Below are 16,960 nucleotides of genomic sequence, written 5' to 3'. Positions count from 1 at the left end.
CCGGGTTCGCCGACCAACCGGTTCGCGGGGACCACTGCAAACCGCCTGAAACCCACCCCTAGCATGCGCGCACGGGCATGAGCAAACTGGTAGTAAAAAAAATTGGACACCCACCACTGCAACCAGCCCAATGGCCCTTTTTTTTCTGATCAACCATTAGTTTCTTTCTTTCCTTCGTCTGATTTAACAGTTAATTGAGTCACAGTGGTGCAGCGGTTAGAGTGCAGTACTGCAGGCTACCTCTGCTGACTGCTGTCAGCTCCCTGGAATTTGGTAGTTCGAATCTCACCAGGCTCAGGTTGACTCAGCCTTCCATCCTTCTGAGATTGGTAAAATGAGGGCCCAGATTGTTGGGGGCAAAATGCTGGCTCTTTAAACTGCTTAGAGAGGGCTGTAAAGCACAGTAATAGCAACAGAGACTTATATACTGCTTCATAGTGCTTTTACAGCCCTCTCTAAGCGGTTTACAGAGTCAGCCTCTTGCCCCCAACAATCTGGGTCCTCATTTTACCCACCTCGGAAGGATGGAAGACTGAGTCTTCCAATCTGCAGCTAGCAGTCAGCTGAAGCAGCCTGCAGTACTGCACTCTAACTACTGTGCCACCTTGGCAAAGTGGTATATAAATCTTAAGTGCTATTGCTTTTCTTATTGTTATCAATTCATTTCTAGGAGAAAAGACAGAAAGAACGTTCCACCAGAATGCCCTGTGGCAGACAGAACAAAATCTGCTTCCTTACTCATTTGGCACTACAGTTAAATGATCACAACAGAATTCATGTCTTTTATATAGTTGGTTCTTCTTTAGGTGCAGTTTCAGATTCTGAAAGTGAAAAACTGCACTTTGCTCCTTGTTATCATCCTGAAGCATTTAACAGAACAACAGAAAGGGTCCAAAGGGACCTTGGAGGTCTTCTAGCCCAACCTCCTGCAGAAGCAGGAGACCTTATACCATGCCTAGTCTAGAGAAGAGAAGGACCAGGGGAGACATGATTGCAGTGTTCCAATATTTAAGGGGCTACTACAGAGAGGAAGGGGGGTCAAGCTATTTTCCAAAGCACCCGAAGGCCAGAGAAGGAGTAATGGATGGAAACTGATGAAGGAGAGATTCAACTTGGAAATGAGGAGGAATTTTCTGACAGTGAGAGCAATCAACCAATGGAACAGCAGTTGCCTTCAGAAGTTGTGGGAGCTTCATCACTGGGAGCTTTCAAGAAGAGACGGGACTGCCATCTGGCAGAAATGCTGTAGGGTCTGCTTGGGCGGGGGGAGTGGGGTGGACTAGATGACCTACATGGTCCATTCCAACTCTGTTAATCTGTATCTGTATTTTGGACAATGAACACTGGTTCAGCCAGCATAACCTCTTTCTTACTTCGTGACCAACATCACTCCATAGCAGTATTTGGATATGGTGATTGCTAGCAGTGGGATGTTCTTCCTCCTGAACTACTAACCCAGTGGTGAGATTCAGCCAGTTTGCACCACTTGGGGAGAGCCGGTTGTTAACTTTCTGAGCAGTTTTGTCAACTGGTTGTTGGAAGAAATCATTAGGGCAGAGAACCAGTTGTTAAATTACTTGAATCCCACCACCACTGCACTAACCTGGCTGTTTTCTTTTTAAAGCAAAGGCAAGGAAGTTTTTTGAGGATGCAAAGTGAAGCTCTAGACAACAGGATGGGCGAGGTAATGGGAAGTAAACAATGTGGTGCAGGAGTAAGAAGAAGCATGAAGACAGGAAAAGACCAGGACACAAAGCCCAGACCAAAATATACATATACAAAAACAACATTCTTTCAGTAACAAAACTGGATTTTCAAAAGCCTGCCTCTTTCCCCTCCTTCTTGAAAAATAAATAAACAGAGAAGGTTACTGAAGTCAGACAAAATAAATATGTGTGCCCTCCATACATCCACCTACCGTATTTTTCGGAGGATAAGACGCACTTCCCCCCCCCCCAAAAAAAGAGGGTAAAAAAATCTGGGTGTGTCTTATACACTGAATACAGCATTTTTGGCCTCCTGAAACCCTGCCCCCTTTGCAAAAATGGCTGTGCATTGCCTGACTGTTATCTGCAGTTCAGCGGTTCTAATCTCACCGGCTCAAGGTTAACTCAGCCTTCCATCCTTCCGAGGTAGGTGAAATGAGGACCCAGACTGTGGGGGCGATATGCTGACTCTGTAAACCGCTTAGAGAGGGCTGAAAGCCCTATGAAGCGGTATATAAGTCTAACTGCTATTGCTATTGCTAACTGCTATTTAGGAGGCTTCCAGAGTGCTCCTGGGGGCTCAGGATGGCAACAATGAGAGAAAACGGGTCGTTTTTTGCTTGTTTTTGCCCCCCAAACCCCGGGAACACTCTACAAGCCTCCTAAAGGCTATACATGCCCTTTTTGACAAAAAAACAGGCCTGTTTTCACAAAAAAACAGGCCGTTTTTAGGAGGTCTGCAGAGTGAAAAAACTTTTTTTTTAAATTTGCCTCTTCAAAATCTTGGTGCGTCTTATACTCCGGTGCGTCTTATACTCCGAAAAATACAGTATATTGTTTTTGCAATTTCATTATGTACATTTGGCCACCTCCCCTGTATATTTCTTAAGTCTGCTTTACCCTTTTGATAAGTAAGCTTCTACAAATGTACCTGTTCTTGGTGCATTCCTTGCTTTAGGAACAATCTCTCTAAACTTAATAGAGAACGTGTTGCCAGCTTCCTCCCCTCCCCAGTTTATTAGCAACTGCAAAAAATGTAGCTTTTTTTAAAGTGGAGCAAGATCTTACCGTTTACCACCAGATGAAATGTGTGCTTCTCTCGCTGCTGGTTAATGGGATTGGTCAGCACGACGGTGTAATTCCCAGCATCTTTTTCACTCATTTCAGTAATGATTAAAGAGTAACCAAGTTTCACCGTACGATTTGCAACAATGGCTTCTCCATTTTTATACCTGCAAAACACAGGTATAATGTGGCTTGATTGAAAATGGGGACAGAGAACAAAGAAAACAATCACCAGTGGCGAGGTTCAAATAATTTAACAACTGGTCCTCAGCCCTAATGACCAGCTGGGTAGGCAGGGATCAGTGGTCATGTGACTGGGTGGGCGTGGCCAACTCAAGGTCACTCACGTCGATGGGTCTTCACCTTAGCTGTTACAATGTAATGAGGGTTAACCAGAGAGGCAGTTTCTGTAAGCAGGGCAATTAGGATTAGACTAGAAACAACACCAGAATGTTTCCTTCCTGCCTTCCTTACAGGATTAGCCCTGTAAAGTGGAAAAAAACAAAAGGAGATTTCTTCCAACAACCGGTTCTCTGGACTACTTAGAAAGTTAACAACCGGTTCTCCCAAATAGGTGCGAACTGGCTGAATCCCACCACTGCTGACCACCTTCTATTTTCTACATTCTCAGTACAGAATCTGATTTGGCTGCAAAATATTCCTAAAATTAGATTAGAGTTGGGTGGGGGGCAGTGGGGGGTTCCAGATCCCTTTGCAACCGGTACGGTTGCAACGGGGCCCAGCGTCCTTCACATGAATGCGTGCAGCGCATGCCCACACATGTGCAGCATGCGCATGCATCTTACCATCCAGTGACACCTCTGCAAGCCTCCAGCTGTTCAGTGTAGCGTAGCGCAGGCGCTGTACGCATGCACGGAAGCGCCACAGAGTTTAAAGATAGGTAAGGAGCCCGGGCGGGCGGTTGGGCCCTCCGGAGCACCGTACCGGAATGGTACCCAGTGCTCCGGGCAGGCACCGGTACACCCGTACTGGGGCGTACCACCTACAACCCACCATTGGTGGGGGGGAAAGGTTATAAGTCTGCAATTCTCAGTGAAGTTCAGTGCTAAATAAGGATTTTCATTTGTTTAAAAAGAAAAATGTAAAAGAAAATGGAAGCAGTTAAATGCTAAGCGTATAGTTCAGGGGTCGGCAACCTTAAAAACTCAAAGACCCACAAAGGTCCTAACCAGAAACCCCCCCCCTTCAATTCTGCAGCTGACCAGAAGTCCTGTTCCCCCACCATAGAGTCTCCTCCTAGCACAGCATTCTTTTTCCTCTGCCAACCAGAAATCTGGTTCCCACCACCACCACCATAGAGTCACCTCCTAGTGCGGCATCCTTTTTCTTCTACTTGTCCTAACGGAAAACCCTATCAATTGTGGAGCCAACCGGCAACAGGGAGCCACAGCAGAGGGATGAAAGAGCCACATGTGGCTCCAGAGGTAATAATTTTATAGTAAGTCACATCACCATAATAACAAAAGCATAAAACTTTATTTGGGGTTAGGCTTTCTTCCGCTACTCACAAAGGAATCAGAAGCCCAACATTTTCTTTTACAACTTCAGTGTTTCTACGTGATTGGACATTGTAAAATGCATACAGAAAGGGAGATACGCTAAAGAAGAATAAGATTTGCTCAGGTTCTTACCATTTTGCTTCTGGGAGTGGATATGCTTTGAATAATACAGGCACTTTAGCTGGTTCTCTGAGAATTGTCTCCACCAGAAGTGGCATTTTGCCCAAAAAGAGAAAAGGCTTTTCTATCAAAAATTTAAAAGATGATCATTTAAAACAATGGAAAGTACAGTTGACGACATTAATAATATAATGGATACTGTTCCCCATATTTTTCAAATTGCTTATTGACTTTAGAAACAAAAATCAGACTTTAACCACTCAAAACAACCAACATGATATTTATTTTCAATCATCCTATAGTAAAAAAAAAACCCATTGAATTGATCAATATGGAGGGACCCAGATATCCTGGTTTGTGAAACAAGCCACAATAGCAATAAGAAATAAACCATGTTTCTTGCTAAACTAAGACCCAGCAGTTTAGCTAGCATATGTCTGAACCCATCCATCAAACCACAAAGACTGTCAGTCAAGGTCACCCCAGTGGTAGGTGAGTGACATCCCCCCTCCCAAAACCTAATTCAAGATTTAAAATCATTACATTTTTTCAAGACTTTGTGGAATCCCTGTGTTGTGGTCCACCAACGGCCAGGGGATCTGGCAGCAGATTCGGACAGTGAGGAGGTTGGGGAGGAACGTGGGCCAGTCCTGGAGTCTGGGGAAGGCTCTGATGAGGGCTCTGCGTTGGAGGCAGAGAGGGGGCCAGGGCCATCTGACAGTTATCAGCTGCCTTCGGAGTCAGTGGGGCAGAAGAACAGCTGGAGCCTGTACCCAGTGTGTGCATGTGCAGAGCTGCCAGGAGAAGGGAACAGCTAAGGAACAAGGGAGTAAAGCCACAGGTGAATGGCCCCTCCCATAGGGAATAAAGAGGAACGAAAGGGGAGGGGAGTTTGCAGGAGACAATTAGTTCAATTCATTAGGGTGAGGATCTGTTCTTGACTTCTTGGCAAGTATTGTTTGCTACAGAGTGGCGTTTGGAAGATATCGGCCTGGCAGCTCTCCAAGCCTGATCAAGGTCTGTAGTTGTGAAATCTCTTGAAAAACTATTGGCCCTGACTTTGCTGCAGAGGAATTCACTTTAAACTAAATAAAAGGGGTTTAATCGGGACGAGGAGTCGGCTTCGTGATTTTGGGAAGCCTAGGTCAGAATATTCTGTGACGACATCGCGTATCCACAGCCCACGGATTGAGAATCACTGGATGACAGGATTCATTCCGAAGATGAACGAAGGTTTGACTCAAGCTATTTGCCTTGATTTTTGTGGACAATTCATTTCATGGTTTCTCCCGGTAGCTCACATTTTAGAACCGTAAAGTCCAAGTCCATCCTGAATCAAGCCTTACCGTGAACGATGACATTAATTTTGTGTTTCCTTGTCATCTGGCTACTGGTGGCTGTGCAGCTATACACACCCCCGTCACTTAAAGTCACGTGTTCGATGGTGAGAGTGCTCACAAACTTCTTCATTTCACTGCCCAGGGGTGTCATCCCTTCCTTGAATGCAGCGTTCATTTTCTGCAATAGAGTTCGAAGTCATTTATTCAGCATTATCCTTTCAGCTGCAGATTGGGCTGGTTCAGGAGCAGAGGTGGGTTCCTACCAGTTCGCACCTATTCGGTAGAACCGGTTCATCAAATCTATCGAACTGGTTAGAAGAGGTTCCACCAGTGGATCCTGAACGCAGGCCACACCTACAGAAGAGGTTCCCAAAATTTTTGAAACCTACCACTGCCACACACACACACACACACACAGAGAGAGACAGAGACAGAGACAGACAGACTGACAGAGAGAGAGAGAGAGAGAGAGAGAGGGGAAGGAAGGAAGGAAGGAAGGAAGGAAGGAAGGAAGGAAGGAAGGAAGGAAGGAAGGAAGGAAGGAAGGAAGGAAGAAATATAAAAAAAAGTAAAAATAAAAAATAGAAAAAATAAAAAATAAAAATATAAATAAATAAAAAAAGAAAAAAGAAAGAAAAAGAGTGAGAGATATGAAAGAAAAAAAGAAAAAAGGGACAGAGAGACAAAAGGGAGAGAGAGAGAGAGAGAGAGAGAGAGAGAACACATGGCTGGCAAGCCACTCCCACCAGGTCACATGGCCAGCAAGCCACTCCCACAAAGGAGGCCACACCCACAGAGTAGGTTCCAAAATTTTTTGAAACCCACCACTGTTCAGGAGAAAGCATTACAATCAAAGATCCAGTCCTTTGCACAGGTATGCACAAAAGGGCCAGGCTCACACACAAGGCTGTGTCCAAAATCTTGCAGATGTCCCTGGGCTTAAAATTGATAATTGGACCAGAAGGAAGAAAACGGGGAGTATTCATTTATTAGCATTAGATTTCTGACTCCTAGGACATACTCAGCAGGTGTAGCCACTGAAGTAGATAGCAATTGCAGTTACCCTGTTTCCCTGAAAATAAGACCTCCCCAGATAATAAGCCCAATTGGGCTTTTGAGCGCATGCGCTAAAGTAAGCCCTCCCCAAAAATATTGCAACACAGCAGCAGCCATGAGGTGACCACGCTTGCTGCCTCCTGCACCTCAAAAATAAAAAGAACTCCCCAAAAATAAGGCCAAGTGCTTATTTCAGGAGTCAAAAGAAAGTAAGACTCTGTTTTATTTTCGGGGAAACACGGTAGACTTATACACTGCTTCACAGTGCTTTTACAGCCCTCTGTAAGTGGTTTACAGAGTCAGCCTATTTCCCCCAACAATTTGGGTCCTCATTTTACCAACCTCGGAAGGATGGAAGGCTGAGTCAACCTTGAGCCTGGTGAGGTTGGAACTGCCAAATTGCAGGCAGCCGGCAGTCAGCAGAAGTAGCCTGCAGTACTGTATTCTAACCACTGCGCCACCGCAGCTCAAGATAAACATCCCTCCTCTATTTAAAAAATGGCACCAGATGGGAATGAGCCCTTCAACAATTGCTTCATGAGATTCCTGCCCCATGAATTTCCTTTCTTTGTCATGGGACCAAAGGTGCACCAAGAAGAAACTCTACGGGGGAGGTGGGGTGCTTCTCTGCCTTCAATTCAATGGTGCTACCGGGGTTAAGAGGGGTCCAATCAACTTGCCCTTTGAACAGGCTCCCTAACCTCTAATGGACATTTTTGGGTAAAACAGAACACAAATAAATAAATGTATGATTTATAGTTTTAACACTTAACTTATATACCACTTCATAATGCTTTTTACAGCCCTCTCTAAATGGTTTACAGAGTCAGCCTATTGCCCCCAACAATCTGGGTCCTCATTTTACCCACCTCGGAAGGATGGAAGGCTGAGTCAACCTTGTTTTGATTATTTGTCAGGGTAGAACAGGGGTGGGTTTCAACCGGTTCGCGGCGGTCCCCGCGAACCAGTTAGTCGGCGAACCCGGAAGTAAGTAACTTCCGGGAACGGCGAAGGGCCCACCCACCCACCCGCGCTCCTTACTTACAAAGTCTCCTTACAAAGACTCTACGGTCTTTGAAGGTTTCTGCGCTTCCACACAGGCGCATGGCACATACAGTGCCTGCGCGATTCTCCGCGAGCAGCTGGGTGGCACATACAGCGCCTGTGCGAGTCTCCGCGAGCAGCTGGAGCATCGCGCAGGCGCTAAGACACATGCGTGAACTGCGCGCGTGCACGAGGACGCTGCCGGCCCCGTTCCAACTGAACTGGTTGGAACGGGATTAGCAACCCACCCCTGGGGTAGAATATAGAGGGAAGAGAGTTAACTTGTAACCATAGAATAAGAGGTAAAATTATAATTGGGCTTGTAACGTCCATCAAGATTGGAAGTTACTTCATTGTATCTTTATGCTTTGTTTCCCTACCTTTCTCTTACTTTTTTACTTTCTTGAACTTTTACCTTTTTCTTTTCTTTTTGTTATTTAAGATGGTTTAGTGTTGTGGCCCAGCAGGTGCCACTGGAGCTGCCACCAGACTCCGACAGCGAGGGGCCCTCTGAGTCGGCTCTGGAGGATGTGGAGGACCCTGAACAGGGTTCCGTCTCTGAGCAGGGTGCAGAGAGGCTGGTTGGCCACCAGGAGGCACCTGAGCCTTGGACCAATGGGGAGGAGACTAGGGAGAGTGAGCCGGAGGCCAGTAGTGAGTTGTTCCTGGATGCATGCCATCGAAGAGCTACTAGGCATCAGGACCAATGGGGAGGAGACTAGGGAGAGTGAGCCGGAGGCCAGTAGTGAGTTGTTCCTGGATGCATGCCATCGAAGAGCTACTAGGCATCAGGAACAATTACGCAATTACAGGAGGTAATTGCGCTCAGCTGGTGGTCATTAGGCTCCTCTCCAAACTATAAAAAGCTACTTGTGTACATGCCCCTCTTTGCAGAAATCAACGTAGGATTGAATGTCGGAGGACATTACTGTGAGCTTGGCAGGCTGGATTGCTCCAAGCCTTATCTGTGTTTATTGCTGCCCGAGTTTGTCTGAGTTGCTGCCAAGGTCCTTATCTGTTTGTTCTGCTTGGCTTTCAGCCACCGAGGTTTTGGTTTCTTGCTATTAAAGTACATTCCAGTTAAGCTTGTCTCAGCAGTCGTTACTGGACAGAGGAGGGGTCAGAACAGTTTTGCATTACTTTTTATTTTATTTTTTTAAAAAATAATAAGAAATAGCTACATAAAAAGAACATGCTCCCCGATGTTCCACAGAAAATCACACCCCAGATTTATTTTCCCTGCTTAGCCCTTCCATTTCAGCACTCTCAAAACCTCTTTCATTTTGTCTTTTCTCTCTCTTCTTTCTCATGACCCTGGCTTCACGTAAGTTGTGTAAACCAGTTGTCTCTAGGAAACAGAGAAGGGAGATGGAAAAGAATCAAATCTTGGTCCAGAGCAGTGGTGAAACTCAGCCGTTTCCAACCAGTTCGGGCAAACTGGTAGTGCTGGCGGTGGGAGGCTCCGCCCACCCACCCGGACGTCATCACGTCCCGTTTTTGATGCTCTGTGCATGCACGGTGGGTACTGCGCATGCGTGGAGATGGTGGGGACTTGAACTTGAGAAGCTCCTAACTGATTCTCAATGGTCCAACTCAACCAACTCTATTGCTACTAATAGTCAGACATCAACTGATTGAGGACTAGACTGATGACTGAAATGGATCATTTCGATCAATGCCTTTGGAATATTTTTTTTAAAGAATAACACACAACAAGGTCCCTTAGCAAATTCCTCTTGGATTTGGAAGCTCCCTGCTTCTCTTACCTGCTTCGAAGGGAAATCCCACTGAAACTCAATTCTCACATTCAGCTCGGTCCTTGCTGTGCAGTTTAAGGATAGCTTCTCTCCTGCAGCCAGTTCCACTTGGTGCAGAGGGCTCATGCTGAGCTCATGAATTCTATATCCTAAAACGGAGGGGGACAAATCAGAAGAGAAACTCCACTGAATATACAATTGTGAAACAAAACGAATAGCAATAGCAGTTAGCAAGAGCAGTTAGACTTATATACCGCTTCATAGGGCTTTCAGCCCTCTCTAAGCGGTTTACAGAGTCAGCATATCGCCCCCACAGTCTGGGTCCTTATTTCACCCACCTCGGAAGGATGGAAGGCTGAGTCAACCTTGAGCCGGTGAGATTAGAACCGCTGAACTGCAGATAACAGTCAGCTGAAGTGGCCTGCAGTACTGCACCCTAACCACTGCGCCACCTCGGCTCTTGATGTGGGGAAATGGGTTATCAGAAACATTAAAAAAACAGATTTTTTTTGCACCAATACAAACAGTGCGCATCCTATTTAGTTCTGCTACTAAAGAGAAAGACCTTGAGGCTTCCACTACGTGTCCTGTCAATGGACTATAGCAGGGGTATCAAACTCACATCATCACGGTGGCATCATGTGACATGTCGTGATTTCCCCCCTCCCTTTGCTAACTCGAATGTGGGCAGTGTGACAACCCTAGACTATAGAAATAGTGCTTCTTCTTTAATTGTGGAACATTTTGCCGACACCCAGATCCCCAAGTATTTCGCTTTTTTAGTTATTTGCATTCTGGTTGCTACTTCCAGTTCCTCTTCTTGCTTTTTTGTCATGTTCTTGGTTATCATTTTTGTTTTGTCTTTATTGATCTTTAGTCCTGCCACTTCGCCATATCCTTCTAATTTTTGAATTAATTTCAGGCTGGATTCTAATGGGTCCTCTAGAACAAATACTAAGTCATCGGCATAGGCTTGGGCCTTAGATTCTTCACTTTTGAGTCTTAAACCTTTTATTCCCTGGTCCTCCTGAATTTCATTTAATAAAATTTCCAAAGTTAATATAAACAGAGAAAGGGGGCATCCCTGTCTGACTCCTTTTTTTATTTCAATCTTCTTTCAGAGATACAGATCTCTGAAATAGGGGTAGGTTTCAGCCAGTTCGGTGCATGTGCGATTTGCATGCACTCCGCGTGCATGCGCAGTTGCCTTTAAATAGGTGTGCGCATGCACAGAATATTAAAAATGTCAAAAAAAAACATTACGTGGTGTCCAGGGAACCGGCTTGGGGGCATGGTGAGCCTGCCATCCCTACCAGTTTGATGACCCAGTCACCATTTCTACTACCAGTTGGTGTGAACCGGTAGCAATCCATCTCTGATCTGAAACCCACAGAAATTGTAAATTGTAGAGGAACATTAAAAAAGCGAGGTTGAGGTTTATTGGATTTATATGCCACCCTTCTCCCAAGGACTTCAGGGCAGCGTACAACATAAAAGAAAACACATATTACAAAAATTTAAAGGGACATTAAACAAAGTATCCAAAAAAAACCCCAATTGATATTTATAATAAAAATTTAAAAATTAAATGAAAATTAACAACCAAATTAATCCTATGTTTTATTCTAATCAGGCCAGGCCAGCTTGCTGGAAAAGGCAACTTTTTAAGGTGTGTCGAAAGGACCGGAGGTCGGGGATTATGCGACGCTCCGTGGGCAGCTCATTCCAGGGGGAAGGCGCTCCCACAGAGAAGGCTCTCCCCCTGGGGGTGGCTAGCCAACACTGTCTGGCCGACAGCACCCCGAGGAGGCCAACTGGATGGATCTGTGGCAACTTGCCACAGCCAACTTGCCACATATAATTTGCCCCAGAGAACTCGCCATGGCCAAGTTGCCAAGAATTCTACTAATATCAAAGAAACAGTAGAATAGAATAATTAAAGAAAGGATGCCAAAGGAGGGACAGCATGAAATGTGAAGGACAAACATTACAAAAAAAATTAAATTATTTTAAATAATTGAATTGTCCCACAGCGAGTTATCCTGTGGTGAGTTGGCTGCGACAAATTGTCCCATTCTGAAAGGGAACATGCAGGTAGTCTTTGACTTACAACAGTCCATTTAATGACCGTTCAAAGTTACAACGGTACTGAAAAAGTGACTTATGGCCATTTTTCACACTTATGACCATTACAGAATTCCTCCCGCAGTCACATGATCAAAATTTGGACACTTGGCAACTGATTCACATTTATGATGGTTAAAGCATTCCGGGATCACAAGATCCTTTTATGAAAAGCAAAGTCAGTGCAGAAGCCAAACTCACTTAACAACCATGTTCAACTTCAGTGATTCACTTAACAACTGTGGCAATAAAGGTTATAAGATGGGGAAAACCTCACTTAACAACTGCCTTGCTTAGCAATGGAAACTTTGGATTAAATTGTGGTCGTAAGTTGAGGACTAGCTGTACTGAAAAAAAACAAGAAAGTGTTCCAAGAAATCTTTTTTGATGTCAGCTATCAGGATATTAAGTTCCATCTGAGTGGGACTTTATCTTCCCCTTTCGATTATCAAGCTGTTGAGGTGGTTTAAATTCTCATTTTCCAAATAGTTACTTTATAAACACCCAAATAAATAAATAAAAAGCCCATCACTTACCTAAAACAACCACGACGTACATCACCGATTGATAGCTCTCACCATCTATCTTAGTTTTGCAAAAGACCATTCCCACATCACTGATCATGTTAGTGGGAATTGTGAAACCTTTCTGATTATCCCACGTAACTGACTTTCCATCAGGAACAAACGTTTTTTCTGGATATTTCTAGATGAAGAATGAATCAACAACAAATTTTATTCTGATGTGTTCTAAAATAGTCTAGAAGCTACGGTAGATAAAGAACTAAAAGGCCCCCATTTGAAGGGCATGTAAAGGAATACATCAGTAAAGCCTAAATTGAATTTCAACCGAAAATGTAATAAAAATAAAAAGTAATTAAATGCAAATGCATTGCAATTATTTATTTCCCCATATATTAAATCAACTTTCCATTCCGGCAAATTCAAATTTACAAATGCTTCATTGTTTTTGGGGAAGAGTTTTGGAAGGCACATCAAGACTTAGGGGAACAGTGATCTAATACTGGGCTGTAGCAGAGGTGGTATTCAGCAGGTTCTGACCAGTTCTGGAGAATCGGTAGCGGAAATTTTGAGTACTTCAGAGAACCGGTAAATATCACCTCTGGCTGGCCCCGCCCACATCTATTCTCTGGCTCCCAAGACCCAGCTGATCGGGAGGGAATGGGGATTTTGCAGTATCCTTCCCCTGCCATGCCCACCAAGCCACACCCACCATGCCTCGCCCACCAAACCCCACCCACCAAACCCCACCCACAGAACTAGTTGTAAAAAAAATTGTATCCCATCACTGGACTGTAGGTTATACACCTTGAATCTAGTAAATTATGGAAGAATCTTTCACAACCTAATTCCCCCTGTCTATTTACAATTTTTTACACAGTGCCGTTTTATCAGGCCATGTGCCTCAAATGTAAAAGGTGGTGCAGTGGTTAAATGCAGCACTGCAGGCTACTGCTAGATCAGCAGTTCAGCGGTTCAAATCCCACCGGCTCAGGGTTGACTCAGCCTTCCATCCTTCCGAGGTGGGTAAAATGAGGACCCAGATTGTTGGGGGCAATATGCTGACTCTCTGTAAACCGCTTAGAGAGGGCTGAAAGCCCTATGAAGCGGTATATAAGTCTACTGCTATTGCTATTGCTATTGCTATTGCTATAAAATGTGTGTTGTCAACATAAACACAAAAAGGAGCTAGAATCAAAAATACATATGTGGCTGGAAAAAAATGATAAATCAGCATATTGATTTAAAGCCAGGAATATTCTTTTGTTGGGGATTTTACCCGAAAAATATAGTAAAGGGAATGCATATTTACTTATTCATATATTAACTGCAGCTAGAATTGTATTTGCCCAAAATTGGAAAAGTGAAGAGATGCCCACAGATGGAATGCGATTGGGAAAATATTAGAACGCGCAGAAATGAATAGAGCAACACTAGCAATGAAGGAGAAACAAAAAACTGAATGTTGTATGACACGGGACTTATTTTTATCAATGGTTAGATAACAAAAATGGAAGTTAGAAACAGGGTAACAAAAGAAAAAGATTAGTGCGATAAAGAAGATATGTTAAGAGAGAGAAGCAAATATTATGATTATTATGTTTAATATTATTATTTTAATATTATAGAATTAATACTAATGTAATGCATATTGTTGTAAATTTTGATTATCATTTTACAAAGATATTTGTACCCAGAATTAATTGAAGATGGAATTATTATGTATGTATGTATGTATGTATGTATGTATGTATGTATGTATGTATGTATAAAAAGTGCTAGAATCACTGGCAAAATGAATTATGATTGTTTGCCTTACTGAATGGAGTGATACGTTCAGGTTTGATGAGGATCCGAGACATGGAATCACTACGGTTTTGTTTCCTGTTATATATACAGCTCCAGGCTCGCTGGCTGACATCACAAATGGAGATCTGTAATCTGAAGAATATAGAAAATTCTAAATATCATTGAACTTCAAAACGGAGCTTGAGTTTAAGTTGTTCCCTGCAAAAACTCATGTCCGCTTGTTCCTCTTTTATGCCTTATGGGAGGGGACAATCATCTCCAAGCCTTACTCCTAAGTCGCCCCTTTTGTCTTAGCTGTTCTTGCCTTCTGGCAGCTCTGCGCATGCGCACACTGGGAACAGGCTCCTTCTGTTCCTCTGCCTCATTGATGTCAGACTCCGAAGGCTCCAGAGACAGCACTTAACTACCAGACGGCCCTGGCCCCTTCTCTGCCTCCAACGCAGAGCCCGCGCCCGAGCCTTCCCCAGACTCCAGGACTGGCCCATGTTCCTCCCCAACCTCCTCACTGTCCGAATCTGCTGCCAGCTCCGTTGGCCGATGTTGAAAAATGCTCAGAGTGCTGGGAAGTACTGAGGAGCGGTATAAAAGTCAAAATGCTGCTGCTGTTTCTATTTTACTACCCAGAACATCTCTAGTCCAACAGCATGTTGAAACATTCAGCACCTGTTTTAGTAACATAACACCAAATAAGAATTCCAAATAGCGTGGTAATGGACTACAGATCAGTTTTTACACCATCATATTCTCCAGAACTATGACAATTCTGCATAACTGCTGGTGCTGAGTATTGCAAAAACATAAAAGCAACTGGAGCAAAGTGTCTTTTTTCTTAAAAGGTAACAGGTGTAAAAAAAAAAATCCACGGGCCTTTTAATTCACTTTCTTACAGCCCAATTAATTTCATGATTGGGGGGGGAGGACTGAAAATAGAGCTTCCAGGAATAACCCATAATGCCACTTCATTTGGAACACGGCGTGCCCATTCTGATTGCTTCATTTCCCCAAATGATATATATTCCAAAGCAGAACAAAATGTAGTTGGGGGGGGGGAGCTGTCAAAACTTCCTGTTTGGGAATAATTGCAACATTTTGGGGCTTTTTTTTAAATTTGGAAAAGGATAAAGAAGAACACTGAAAAAATGCATCAGATTATTTTTGCTTTCTCTGATATTAGTGGAACCCAATCAATAGACACACAGAACATAAAACATCATCAGAGTAGGAAGGGACCTTGGAGGTCTTCTAGTCTAACCCCCTGCTCAAGCAGGAGATTCTAATCTATACCATTCCAGACAAGTGGCTGTCCGGACTCCTTCAAAGCTTCCAGTGATGGACACTCACAACTTCTGGAGACAAAACATTCCACTGGTTAATTGTTCTCACTATTGGAAATAATCTCCTTAGTTCTAGGCTGCTTCTCTCCTTGGTTAGTTTCCATCCATTGTTTCTTGTCTTGCCCTCTGGTGCTTTGATTGAAAGGTTCATAGACTGAAAACCCCACCACTCTTTTGTGGTAGCTTCTCAAATATTGGAACACTGCTATCATGTCACCTCTGATCCTTTTTTTCATTAGATTAAATATACTCAATTCCTGCAATCATTCTTCATACGTTTTAGCCTTCAGCCCCCTGGTAATCTTTGTTGCTCTTCTCTGCACTCTTTCCAGAGTCTCAACATCTTTTTTATATCATGTTGACCAAAACTGGATGCAGTATTCAAAGTGTGGCCTTACCAAGGCCTTATAAAGCGGTACTAATACTGCAAATTATCTTGATTCCATCCCTCTATTAATACAGTCTAGGACTGCATTGACTTTTTTAGCTGCTGCCACACACTTCTGGCTCATATTTAAGTGATTATCCACTAGGACTCCACGATCCCGCTCACAGTTACTGCTATTGAGCCAAATTTCACCGAATCTGTAACCTGTACATTTGGCTTTGCTTGCCTAAGTGTAGAATCTTACTTTTCTCCCCATTGAATTTCAAGATAGGACCCAGTGTTTAAATCTGTCAAGATCTGTCTTGATCTTGAGTCTATCTTCTGGCGTGTTGCCTATTCCTGCCAGCTTGTTATAAAACGAATAAGGAAATAAAAGAACCCTCTCCCTTCATGGCATCCAGAAGTAAATGTGGTCAGTGCTAGTAAATGTGATTGTGACATCCACCGAATTGTGTAGTTCCTAAAACCAATTAGATCAATTGGTTCAGGAGAAACCATCAGTGGGATTTTGTTAGAAAAATTAAATATTTTCAGAACTTGAAGCGTACTTGCCTCTTTGCACGAGTTGCTGGAGAACGCAAGTGAGGAGGCGCTGTTGTGTTCACGCCAATTTGTGGATTACTAGTTAGCCGGCATGGTGGCATCGAGAGGATGGATCAGCGGATGGATCAGTGGATCAAATCTCACCGGCTCAGGGTTGACTCAGCCTTCCATCCTTCCAAAGTGGGTAAAATGAGGACCCGGATTGTTGTTGGGGGCAATATGCTGACTCTGTAAACCGCTTAGAGAGGGCTGAAAGCCCTATGAAGCGGTATATAAGTCTAACTGCTATTGCTATTGCTAATCCAATGTGCTTCACCTTATGCAACAGTAAACCATGTTACCATTAAACAGGAAAAAAATCCACTATCCCGATAGGCACCTACCTTGTACATAAACATAAACACTTGATGAGGTGTGGTTGTCTTGGTAAAAACACTTGTAGGTCCCAGTGTCATTGCCTATTGCTTCCGTCAGGGTGAGCATCTTACAATAGGCGTTGCTGGCACACTCACTCAGCACGACTCGGTTTTCAATGCTGGTTTGGTTGCTAGGCAGAAGCCAATCCAAAGCCCTCTCACCACTGGGGAGTAAAAAGTGAAATCCATAAGCTACTTAAGTATATTTGAACGCCCT

General features: G+C 43.8%; 1 protein-coding gene across 1 annotated transcript in view; it reads right to left on the bottom strand.

The window, feature by feature from the left end:
- The window catches only part of KDR (kinase insert domain receptor), an 87,360-nt gene that overhangs the window by 45,760 nt on the left and 24,640 nt on the right, over positions 1-16,960 (bottom strand). The window contains exons 3-9 of the mRNA XM_032224580.1: positions 16,711-16,907; positions 14,073-14,194; positions 12,269-12,437; positions 9,618-9,757; positions 5,758-5,929; positions 4,424-4,535; positions 2,775-2,938 (exon numbers count right to left, since the gene is read on the bottom strand). Coding sequence (XP_032080471.1) covers positions 2,775-2,938; positions 4,424-4,535; positions 5,758-5,929; positions 9,618-9,757; positions 12,269-12,437; positions 14,073-14,194; positions 16,711-16,907 — 1,076 coding nt within the window. The remainder of the gene's footprint in view (positions 1-2,774; positions 2,939-4,423; positions 4,536-5,757; positions 5,930-9,617; positions 9,758-12,268; positions 12,438-14,072; positions 14,195-16,710; positions 16,908-16,960) is intronic.

The sequence above is a fragment of the Thamnophis elegans genome, chromosome 9, assembly GCF_009769535.1.
Source record: "Thamnophis elegans isolate rThaEle1 chromosome 9, rThaEle1.pri, whole genome shotgun sequence".
NCBI lineage: Eukaryota > Metazoa > Chordata > Lepidosauria > Squamata > Colubridae > Thamnophis > Thamnophis elegans.
This window is presented reverse-complemented; position numbering and strand designations above follow the sequence as displayed.